At 39.7% G+C, this 12377-nt stretch overlaps 1 protein-coding gene across 1 annotated transcript; it reads left to right on the forward strand.

The window, feature by feature from the left end:
• Positions 1-10832: 10832 nt before the first annotated feature.
• Positions 10833-12356, forward strand: LOC119905435 (follitropin subunit beta-like). Its single transcript, XM_038722470.1, has 2 exons — positions 10833-11172; positions 11662-12356. The coding sequence occupies exons 1-2, from the start codon at positions 11011-11013 to the stop codon at positions 11923-11925; spliced, it is 426 nt and encodes a 141-aa protein (XP_038578398.1). The 5' UTR covers positions 10833-11010; the 3' UTR covers positions 11926-12356.
• The last annotated feature ends 21 nt before the right edge of the window (positions 12357-12377 follow it).

Here is a 12377-nt window from a genome sequence, read left to right on the forward strand (position 1 = left end):
ATGCTTCTAATTGTTGTGCATACACACAGTAATGGTTTGATACATGAATTTACATGCAAATTTCCCCTTACAGGCTTTTTTAGCATTCAATTTAACAGCCTGAAATCTTCTAGTATATATTTCAGATTTGGCATCAAGTAATATAATGTTATTAGTGGTGTGACCATCTACTGCTTGCACTCCCTTACCATGTTGTTGCTCAAACATACATGACACACACAAATGCACTCACCATGTGTTTTACTGGATTGTCTCCCACTTCCTTTTGTCGGAAGCTTACCATCCCTTTCTCCCTCTGCCATCCTGCTCACCCCCTCCCCTTTCATCTTGCCTGCCCTCCTCTGCCGTGTTCTGTCACTCATCAGCATCCCTCACACAGTCACTCAACTCCCAATTTTTTCTTCCCCTGCTATCTCTTCTTCCTCTCTTTCTTCCATTTTTTCCTTGGTCTGTCTCTTTATACTTGTTTTTTTTGCAACTTCTTCTCTTTTTTGGCCCTCCTCATTGGGCTGCAGGCCAGTGTGGGTCAGAGGCAGGTTGTAATTACTTCACTCCTCCTCTGACAGCAATAGTGAAGGAAAAAGAGAGCGAAAGCTAGAGAAATAGAATAAATAAAAGGATAAACAGACTATTATTTATACCCAAAATCAGTGCTAAACTGAACCTTCTGTCCCATTTCTTTTTTCACCAGAAAAGTTCACATTCATGCAAAATCAAATTAAATGTGCTGCACCTCACTGAAGTTACATCTGATTTTATCCACTGACAAGGTACATGTCTGCACAGTCTGACATTGAGAGATAAATAAAATGGTAATATAGAATGAGTTCTCCCACATGCTTAATGTAGCATAGGAGATTTGGCCTTAATTGGTGACGCTATATTTGAGTTGTAATGTAGGGCGGGCAATGCCTCTTTGACTTCAGTACTGGGTTGGGAGAATTTGCATTCCTTTAAAAATCAATAGCAGTTCTGAAAAAAATTCACCAGACATAATGCATTAACATGAAAAGGAAAAACGAAGGAAAGACTTCAGTGGATTGTATTTCATTAAATTTTTCGTTTAGATCAGACCTGCGTCACGTTACAATTTTTTTTTCATAGTGGCAGCTTAAATGGCAGGAGAACTCATTAGTTAAAGGTTGTAACAGGCAGGGGTAGGGGATTGTTTGAAGTTTCAGCTGGATGCATCACTGTGAACGCTTTTGTTAATTACCCAAACTAGTGAGGAGGAGACGTTTTCAGTGTTGGCCATAGGCCACCCTCCAGATCCTATTCTTATCCTGGGTGATCGATGATATTTCTTCAGCTGTCTGGGGATCACAACCTACTGAGACCAATTACGGGTGCCAATATTTATTTATTTATTTCCTTTTTCATAAAATAGGCAGGTCTTCACACACTGTACCAGAGTCATCTTGTACTCAAACAAATGTAATTATGGAGTACTTATTATTGTTAATATAGTGTAATGTTTTCTTTTATAACTTTATTGTTGTTGCTGGTGAACAAAATATTTTAGACTAACTAACTATAAAATATATATAAGTATTTTTGAAGGTTATGTTTACATTTTTAAAATTGTAATAAAATACTGAGTTGTAGTGTAGTTAGTTAGTGTTAGTGTAGTTACAGGGTATGTTAAAGTGTATCATGAAGTTTTTTGGTTGTTACTGGTTTTTTGTTGTCCAATGTCCTGTTCACTGTCCACTATCGTAACATCCACCCAAACACAAATGTGTTACCCACATGACAAAAACCCCAATCAAAATAAACATTAAAGAGAACTAAAGAAAAATGCATGTCTGAGCACACATACAGTATATGGAATAAATAAATGAAATGAAAAAAATGCCACTGAGGCCAAAACTAAAATGAAAGGGAAACGACATGAGATGGTTGGCAGTCCTCACACTAAGAGGAAGGTGGGGAAGGAGTGAAAGGAAGGAGAGTACTCTACATGTTACCGGTAAGCCCTCTTCACAACTAGGTTGATTATTTTAAGAACTGTGAGATTGATTTTGAGGCCCTGTGGGGGCCTTGCGGGTCTGTGCGAGTGAAAGTGAAGGTGCATACAGACCAGAAAAGGAGGTGGAATAAAAGTTAGGACAGGGAAGATCACAGCGGAGAGGAAGGGAGGTGGGAGGAGTGAAGGGGAGTAGAGGTGGTCTCCAGATTCCTGAGGTTATTAATAAGAGTGTGTCTTCAAGGACACCAATGATGATTTGGGTCAAACTATTTCCTCTTCCTCTTGAGGTGTACCAAGGGCACTCAAAAAAAGGGCCCCAGAAAGATCACCCTCTCCCAACTTGAAATAGGCTGCTGTTGTTTTTAGGGAGCAATAGCCCTGCATTACTGAACATGGTAAACAGTATAAATATCCTCACACTGGCAGGGTTATAATTAATTTCAAGAGAATCTTATTGGCAGGTAAAAGAAATGTGTTAGCAACTGGTGTCAGAAGAATCCTTTAAGAGACAAACAGATAGAACAGAAAACGAATGATTACATACTGTCCTTGGAGATGCTCCATTTTCTAATTTCATTCACTGGAAAGCTTGAGAGTCTGAGTTTTTTCCTCAGCCAAACAAGATGTATGTCCACTCTTTTTTTGCTGCAGTCTCTCCATTTGAAGAGGACCTTGCCTTGGCTTCTTATTATATGATCAAGGAAGCAGAATGTTCACTGCCGCCTACAGAGCGGTCTCTGTGTGTGTGTGTGTGTGTGTGTGTGTGTGTGTGTGTGTGTGTGTGTGTGCGTGCGTGCGTGTGCGTGTGTGTGAGTGTGTTCACAAAGATATGCAGTTTAATGGCGATTCAGTCTGAATTCCGTCATATAGGCCTAGATGCAATAAAAAGACCTAGCTGCCAGCTGTGACTTCTTGCCATGTTCATTTTACACCTGTTCCACTGAGCTTTTAGTTTGAGATAATGATATGTCCTCTGGGTTGTGGGAGTGTCATAAAACGTTTCTGCTCAGGTGAGTTATGCTGTTCCGTTACAGCTACCCGTGGAGAACAAAATGATGAAATCAAAAGATTTGAGATTGTGTATGTCTGCCATCTAGTGGTCAAATTATGTCACAGCTGGGAGTATGTCGTAGAAAGACTCACTGAACTACTGTTTAATTTGAACAAAATCAGAGTAAATGAAATGCCGTGATTCAGGAGTAGTGAAACCAAGTGTTAAAGTTTTTTTTATTTTATTTAAACTTCTGCCTTGTTGCCTTATATCATAAATGTTGTCATAAATGTAGCCCACCGTAATATGCTATTTATTATCCAGACAACATTTTGAACAGTAAACATATGGGGGTCTATAGCCAATAGAAATACCACTAGATCCGTCTGTAGTTTTCTGAAAAAAAATATGTGTAGCTAATTAATTGCGTTGTTATAGTTAAAATAAAGCATCTTCTTTGTATACACCACATTTAGAGGGGGTTTATTTTTGAAACGATAGTAAGAACAAGTTTATTGCAAAACCGCTGGTAGTTAAACGGCTCTGGTTAAGATTCGAAAGAGACCAATGAATACGGTTTCCCAGCATGCCACGGGTGTCCACATCAATGTTCACATACAAATACCTACAACACAACGAGGGAAAAACGGGAAATTGGACAATGTCACCGCAAGTTTTTGTTTTTTTTTGTTTTGTCGCGGACAGCAGCAATGTTATGATAATATTTTTGGGGTTTCGCACCGTAACAAAGGTTCCGTGCAAAGACGAGGGTGTATTAATACATCCTGTCAGCCATGTTTCCTTTCGTGGGCGGAAGCTCATTGTAGAGGTCACATGCTGAGTGCTAGTCACTCCACCAATCACCTCGGGGAAGGTCTGAGACAGGAGCCAATAGTTACCCTTGCAGGGTATCACCTGATTCGGGTGAGCGAGTGAACAGAAAAATGGGTCTGTGAGTGGTTCTCACAGGAGAAACTTGGTGACGTAGCTTCCCGGCGTCACCGGTGGATGTGACGCTCACTGACTTGGAATCGCTCGCGGCTGGCAAATGAGCACGATGGATGAGGTGGGGCACAGCTCCAGAACCCAATTCAGACTACTCTCCCCCCACGTTTTGTAACTTATGAAGTAGGACAGAAGTGTCTTTTTCATAGTTTACTCAGCAGAAGGTACAAATGCTGGTAGCTAATGTGTTATTCTTAAAGATTTACAGGTATATGTCAAAATCATTTAATAAAATATGACTTTGTTTTAAAATGATATTTTATAATTGTTTTTAAATTTAGCCCTCAAATTAAACACACACAGGCATAAATATACATACATTTAAAAAAATATAAAATATCTTAAATAAAATTTTTTTTAAAACCTGTTCTGCCCGGAAACCTGGTATACAGTATGAAGAGCTGAATACCTTGTTGCACCAGACAGATTTTACTTTAAAAAGAGAGTTTTAATATAGTCTTTTGTCTGTTTTATTATTTATTTTATTATGTTTTTTAGAAACAGAATCAACTTTATTTGCCTGGTATGTGTACACATACGAGGAATTTGACTCAGGATTGTACATTGCTCACGATGTGCTTACTCATACAACAATGCAATTAAAAAATAATATAAAATAAAATCAGACACAGGCTACAGTATAGAGAACACAATATATATACACTAGAAACAAACAAAAACAATATAGAGAGATTGAGAAAATAGTGCAATTAAGGAGAGTGCAAAGGATGCAGGAGTAAATTATTATTGTCATAATAAATATCATTATTTTGTACATTTCGTAGGTGGATGTGATATACAGGTACACATACGTACATGAATGTACACATGTACACAGTGCGATGGAGCATAGTGCAAAGGAAGCTGGAATAAATAAGTAGTATTATGTGCAGGTGTTATGTGCTTGAGGTGGGAGGATTTAGTAAACAGTATATAAAACATGAACAGTATGAACAGCTCTGAAATAGAATGAGCTGTTCATACTGTTCATATTGTAAAGTCCTCAATGGAGGGCAGGTTGGCATTGATGATCTTTGCTGCAGTCCTGACTGTCCGTTGTAGTCTGCTCCGTTCCTTTTTGGTGGAAGATCCAAACCAGACAGTGATGGACGTGCAGAGAACAGACTGGATGATGAGGGAGGATGAAAAAAAAGAAACAGTCAAGCAAAATAAACAACACAGCACAGCCATGAGAACTAGAATAATAACAATACCTTTAAATAAATAACTTAGTGAAAAGCATAAAAATAGTTCTACCTGTGACACCCATGGACAACCTCAATTTGTTTGTGTGTGTATGTCTCTGTGTGAGTGTGTGTGTCTGTGAGTGCGTGTGTACTTGTGCATAAGCCTGTTGCAGAATGTAGTTGTTAGAGAGAGTGTGATGCCATAACAGCGCCGCACCAACCCCAGCAACAGGCAGGCAAGAACCCCAGTAGCCAGGGAACCCCACGACCTTCCGAAAGGGCAAAGGACCCAAGACCACATGTGCCAGGCCAAGGAAGAACAGCAGAGAGCCGTGCCGGGAGCCCCCGCTGCCGCCAGGGAGTGAGAACGTGGGAGAACAAGAGACGACAGCCCCCAGCCTAGGCCAGAACCCCGCCACCCCCAACCCTCCGTGGCCCTCCCTCACCAGCAGTGAAGCAGCACCCTGCACACACACACCTTCTGCCCCCCAAAGGAAAGGGGCAGCAGCCATCCCACGACAGCAGCAACAGCCCCACAGCCCCAGGAGGCCACCAGATGCACCCAGCCCCTAGGACCAACCAACTGTCCGCATGGAACCCAGAGCAGCGAGGTCACAAACACCCACCCTGACTACATGATAGAGTTGATCAAGGAGGACCAGAGAGACTGGAATTTGTTTTTTTATTGTAAATATATTTTTAAAGGAAATTTTGTACATTATATGTTAGTTTGTGTAAATAGGTCTATAAATTATTTGTATCCTGTGTCAATTCGCTGCTGCAACACCGCAATTTCCCCTCGGGGATCAATAAAGTATCTATCTATCTATCTATCTATCTATCTATCTATCATATGTCAGTGAGAATCATGACTCTATACTATACTAATATGTATGTATGTATGCCTCTATACTAATGTCACTTAGGTCCCCCAGCACGCAGAGTGATGGGGAAACTGGGACGGGGTACCTTAGCCATATTGATAGATCTTCACATATCTTCTGCCAGAGCTTTTGGACAGGTGCACATTGCCACATAGCATGCATGTAACTATCAGATATGTTACCTTTGCAGTTAAGGCAGATGTTTGAATGCCTAAGACCCATTCTGAACTTCCTTTGTCCTGTATAGTGTGTTCTATGGAGAGTTTTATACTGTATGAGTTGTAGATTGGGATTTTTAGTCATTCTAAAAGTATTTCAACATATTCAATATATTCATAGTCCAAAAATTTTGGTCAGGACTAATGGATATACCTGTCTCCCACTTTAAAAATGGGAGAGAGAGACTGAACCAATTTAACAAAACCAAAGAAAATACTACAAAATGCCTTGATTCTGGAGGTAGGAGTTGTGAAAGCAAGTGTTGAAAAGTTTTATTTTATTTAAACGTCAGCCTTGTTATCTTATAGCCTAAATGCTGTCAGAATTGTACCATTTATTTAGGCTGCTCATTATCCAGGAAACATTTTGTACAGCAAACATATGGTGGGTCCATAGCCAATAGAAATACCACTAGATCCATCTGCAGTTTTCTGAATAAATTATGTGCAACTAATTAATTGCGTTATCATAGTTAAAATAAAGTATCTTCTTTGTATAAAGTCACCACATTTAGAGGGGTTTTATTTTTGTAACGATATTAAGAGCAAGTTTATTGCAAAACCGCTCGTAGTTAAGGTTAGACCATTGAAAACGGCTCTGTTTCCCAGCATGCCACAGGTGTCCACATCACTGTTCACATACAAATACCTACAACACAACAAGGGAAAAACGGGAAATTGGGCAATGTCACTGCAAGTTTTTGTTTTTTTGTTTTGTCGCGGACAGCAACAATGTCAAGATAATATTTTTGGGGTTTTTGTTCGCACCGTAACAAAGGTTCCGTGCAAAGACGAGGGTGTATTAATACATCCTGTCAGCCATATTTCCTTTCGTGGGTGGAAGCTCATTGTAGAGGTCACATGCTGAGTGCTAGTCACTCCACCAATCACCTCGGGGAAGGTCTGAGACAGGAGCCAGTAGTTACCCTTGCAGGGTATCACCTGATTCAGGTGAGCGAGTGAACAGAAAAATGGGTCTGTGAGTGGTTCTCACAGGAGAAACTTGGTGACGTAGCTTCCCGGCGTCACCAGTGGATGTGATGCTCACTGACTTGGAATCGCTCGCGGCTGGCAAATGAGCACGATGGATGAGGTGGGGCACAGCTCCAGAACCCAATTCAGACTACTCTCCTCCCACGTTTTGTAACTTGTTATGAAGTAGGACGGAAAAGTGTCTTTTTCATAGTCTTATTAAGGATGGACAGTTTGCTCTGCAGAAGGTATAAATGAAGCGCCATGTGCTACTGTTTTGATTTCATTGCGATTAAATTAAATAGGTTTAAAGTGACATTTGCCAACTCGACTGGGTAAGTCAGGTGTAAGGCTGAAATATGCTGGTAGTTAATGTGTGTTTCTGAAAGATTTACAGGTACATGTCAAACACACACACACGCACACACACAGGTGTAGATATAAAATTTTAATTGTGGGTTTCTTTTAGGTGTTGCAATAATCAAACCAAATAAATTAAAATTGTCAATAAAGGATGCAAACTGAAAAATGACTTGTTGGTGTTGCAGTGTAACCTGTTGACCTCGGGGCATAAGATGAGGCATGGCCCCTATAAAACAAAAGGGGTTCATGTTTCTGACTGACCCAGTTCCAGGGCCCTTATCGGAGCGTGTAGAGTTACCCGTTCAGTATGATCTCAAACAGAAAGCCACAGAATAAAAACCTCAAACCATCAATTGCAAACGTCATTAAGGTAAGGAAGACAATGAATGAATGACAACAATGAAAATGTTTAACAGAAGCGAGATCTAATGTTTTGTCCTTTTTGTTGGCCTATTCCTAAATTAATTCTGGGACTTTCAATCTTGTGGCTGCTGATTGGAGTTGATCGCAGCACTACAAATCTGCCTGACAACATTCACTCTTGAATACAGAGTTTCAGACTTTTTCAGAGTCCCGTTATTCAAACAGAAAAATTTCATACCCCTCAACAAAATCTGCATTGGTAACACAAGTACATTTAGACACTCATGAAATAATTTATGATTTATTGTGACTTTACAGTTTTATCATTTCTCAAATTCACCCATTTTTTCTTTTGATTTATATGATGCCCCTATATTGTGACTCTGTTGCAGGACAGCCATTTGATGACAAATTAAGTTATTGGTTATTGTTTCTGGGCACAGGACACAGATGCCATCTTGTAATCTAAAATAATACTTTATATTTTTTTCTCTTTAAATTCAGTTATGAAACATAAAATATTGTAGCATGGTGTGTAACCAGCACACCTGCTGTGCACAATGTTCTTCAGGAGGCCACTGTAGAGTATTGAACTAACTGATGCTCTGGGAGATGTGTAGATCCATATTTTAAATAGCTGTCTTGCCTATAATCCACCTATCTCAAAAAAGCTGAATCTGTGTCAGGGCAGATAGTTGGTGAACTGTCCATGACCTACTTTGTTGTAATTATCTGATGGATTTGTTACATACAGTAACTGAGACCCAACATGATAAATATAAAAACAGAATAACAGAAACATGGGTCAGGTCAGAAAACAGTGGCTAAATCTCAAACTTATCACTTCATATGCATACATATACTAATTAAGCTCTGAATAGGTGTGTGTATGTCTCAGCATAGATTTACAAAAGTTTTCTTAAAGAAGCCTGATCTGTATTTTTGTTGACCATATAAATTGCACATATATTCATCTATATGATTAAACAGTTTGACTTCAAGATGAAAAAGTCTGCCTTTTTTGCATTTCTCAAATGATGAGAGTTATTCCATTGTTTACAAACAGTGCTGATGTAAACAAACTACCATCCACTTATAACAAAATAGGTCAATTGTCAATTGTCCCAAAACGACATATGCAACTGTTCCCCACAACGACATGTGCGAGCGTTGGAAAGTTCTAATCCACTAACAGGTGTATCAAACCTTAAGTATGTTACGAATGTCATGTGACCTTAAACACGGGGTTAACTTTGTGAAATGGTCCTAGTTTGGTTAGGTTTAGGAAAAGATTGCGACTTTGAGTTAAAACAAGTACATTACGTAAGTAAAATAAGTCATGTGACTTAACTCATGTAACGTCAGTCATCTACGAAATTTTATTTAACTTAACTACTACTATATAACTCAACTTTGACTTTCTGCCTTGTGGACTCAAACCTCGGGTTCAACGGGCTCCTGTCTGAAAGTCATGAGTTAACTTGATCCATCCATCTGAACCACCTCCCTACCCAGACTTTGTCACTCTTTATACTACGTCACCTGACTTCCTCCTTTGCTGGCATCAAGCAGCCACTAAAGGTCGTGGCCTAACAATAAATGTAAATATGGGCTGTAATAAACCGCTGCACAATTGATTAGCCGTTTTTCAGGTGAGGATGGGCTTGAATTTTGTCATCTCAACATGACAACACAGCTGCAGCATTTGAAATATATTAAGCACTAGTTTCTGGTACTTTAGTTTCTGGTCACCATGAGCATCACTAAGAATTACGGGCCATATAGCCATATTTGGCAGTGGTGCTGCTTCTACAAAATTCATTAAACACAATGTGATGTAAAAACAATTGTCAAACTCACAGTTCCCAAGTGTCTGGTCACCAGAACCATGGGCCCTTTATCCACAATTGTTTTCATCATGTTTATTGACTACTTTGGGAGGGAAAAAATCTGAGGGCACATGGCCACTCACATTAGGAACAGATGGGAATAATGAGAGCATTAATGGCTTAGATAAGGAGGGCATAACCTTTCACTTGGGTAGGACAGAAACATGTGAGTGCTGACCCAGCATGAGCCAGATGAGATCACTATTAATAATCAAATTGAATTCAGAATTATTTGATCATAAATGTGTTGATATAACTTGATTTCATTTAATTTAGCTTTTGTACAATTTCTTAAAAAGCTTCTTTAATGGTGTGGATTATGTCTCCAGGCCCCTGGGGGAAATTAGAAAATGAAAAGCATAATATTATTTTCATCCAACATATTCAGTTTTATCTAAATTGAATTATTCTTTTACATATTTCTTTATGTTTGTTTGTTTTATTTGTAAATGAATTATTTTTATTATGAAGACATTTTATTTTCACATTTCACATCTCATTCATATACCAAATTTGCAACCGGTAGTGACACTGTGACATTATGTAACAATAGTATGACCTCCTCCTCACCCCTCCCGTGCCAAATGGTTGAGCCCATTTCCTTCATTGTGGTTCTTACATGTTACATGTTAAAATGAACACTGTACATTCATGCACACACACACACACACACACACACACACACACACACACACACACACACACACACACACACACACACACACACACACACACACACACAAAACAGACCCACATGTTCTTGTTTTGAGACCACTTTTAACTTGCTGACATGTGATTTCTGGAATGATGCTGTAGTCTACTGGGGCAGGTCAGGGTGGATTAGGGTTTCCATAAAAGAGGATGATCTCCTTGGTCTTTTCAGATATTCACAGAGGAGAACAACAGGGGAGAGTTGGGGGACTGAGTGGACACAAAGAAAGCAAGAACACAGATTTATAGGATAACTGAAATAATTTCCACTACAATCAAATTGTGAAAAAAAATCTACATATGTCAAGGTGTGTTTTTTCTCTTTAATTTGGGTTTGCATACACTTTAACAAACTGATATTGTTGCAATGATATTGTCTTTTGTCTGTCATCTGTTGTCTTTTCAGAGTGACTGTCTCAAACTGTCTATGCATTCACCTATGTGTCTGCACTTTCAGCATGCCTTCGTTAGTGTTGAAATATATGCTGCTGTGCGCGTTGATGGGTGGAACGGCGTGTGCCTGTGTGCTGAAGAATCATACCTTATGGATTGAGAGGCACGACTGTGCCCAGTGTGTCGCTGTCAATACTACTATCTGCAGTGGCTACTGTTACACACAGGTGAGACGCACACATACTCACACTTTTCAACACTTAATTTTGAATATGATGCAAAAAAAAGGAGAAATATTTAGAGCAAAGTGTATAGGCCAATTAAGTGATGTTGAAGTGGTCATGCGATAAGGATACTTGATGCAACACCCTGTTTCTTGGGTGCAATGAGACAGGGAGGTCGTGGAAAACATACTTCAGCAATATATTTTGCTTCAGCATCTTAAATGTTCTAAAACACTGTTCAAGTTCAGTATGTGGATCAAAATGAAAATCACCCATTTGTTGAATCTAGATACATTGTGAAAGTGATATGGAGGCGAATAAACATTTCTCTCGTTTAGATTTATTGGCACCAGGATGTCCCTCAAGAAGTGTTACCAAATTATAAAACATCTTCTGACAGGCACCCCATTTCATTTAAAAAGTTGACACAACGTCATATTGTTCTGTTCAACCTGTGCACCGCCTCTAACAGCCCCGATTCCTCTTTTCCAGGACACCAATTTGTGGGGACGGTTTGGGAGGACCTTCGTCATCCAGCGTAGCTGTGTGCCTCTCTCCCTGGTGTACCGAGCCGTGCCAGGCTGCCCTCAGGATGTCAACGCACCGTTGTATTATCCGGCAGCCCGCCGTTGCCGCTGCAAGCGCTGCGACGCACGCTCACACCACTGTGTGCGCACCAGCCGATTCTCTTATGAACAATGCACCATGGACCTTGGCAGCGCGAGGAGCCCGACCCAGCCCGCTCTGGAAACCTGAACATGAGCTGATACAAGCAAATGCACACGCATGGCAGGGCTGCAGCTGTTGGACTAGATGGAGCAGCAGTGTTTCTGCTTGTTGATGTTATTGTGGTGCATCTCAGCCACTCAGCCGGTCACGTTGTTTTCTCTAGTTTGATAGTCAAGATATTGCAACACTGTGTTGAGCATGCACTGTAGCTTCACTGTGAATTGTATTGCCTGTGTAAATGAATTAAATGAAAATTAAAAAATGGAAATAAATGAGTGCATGATAACTAGGCCTACATTTCTATATAAAGCAAAGTCTCATTTAAAGGTTTCTGAGCTGAATATTCTCAGTTTGGGAGAATAATAACTATATATATTAACTATAATATTATTGTGTCAATTAGTTATTAGAGAGCAATGCTGCATTTAAGAGCTCTGAAATGAATTTATGGGGCCTGATCAGCTACACATGTGTTCAAG

The sequence above is a fragment of the Micropterus salmoides genome, unplaced genomic scaffold (genome assembly GCF_014851395.1).
Source record: "Micropterus salmoides isolate LMB-PRFRI ecotype aquatic unplaced genomic scaffold, ASM1485139v1 Ms_hic_scaffold_16, whole genome shotgun sequence".
In the NCBI taxonomy this organism is placed as follows: Eukaryota; Metazoa; Chordata; class Actinopteri; order Centrarchiformes; family Centrarchidae; genus Micropterus; species Micropterus salmoides.

Excerpts from the sequence above, each read along its gene's own strand:
- LOC119905435 (XM_038722470.1), top strand. The coding sequence starts at position 11,011 with ATGCCTTCGTTAGTGTTGAAATATATGCTGCTGTGCGCGTTGATGGGT. Across the intron at positions 11,173-11,661 it reads GTGGCTACTGTTACACACAG|GACACCAATTTGTGGGGACG; the intron begins GTGAGACGCACA and ends CCTCTTTTCCAG.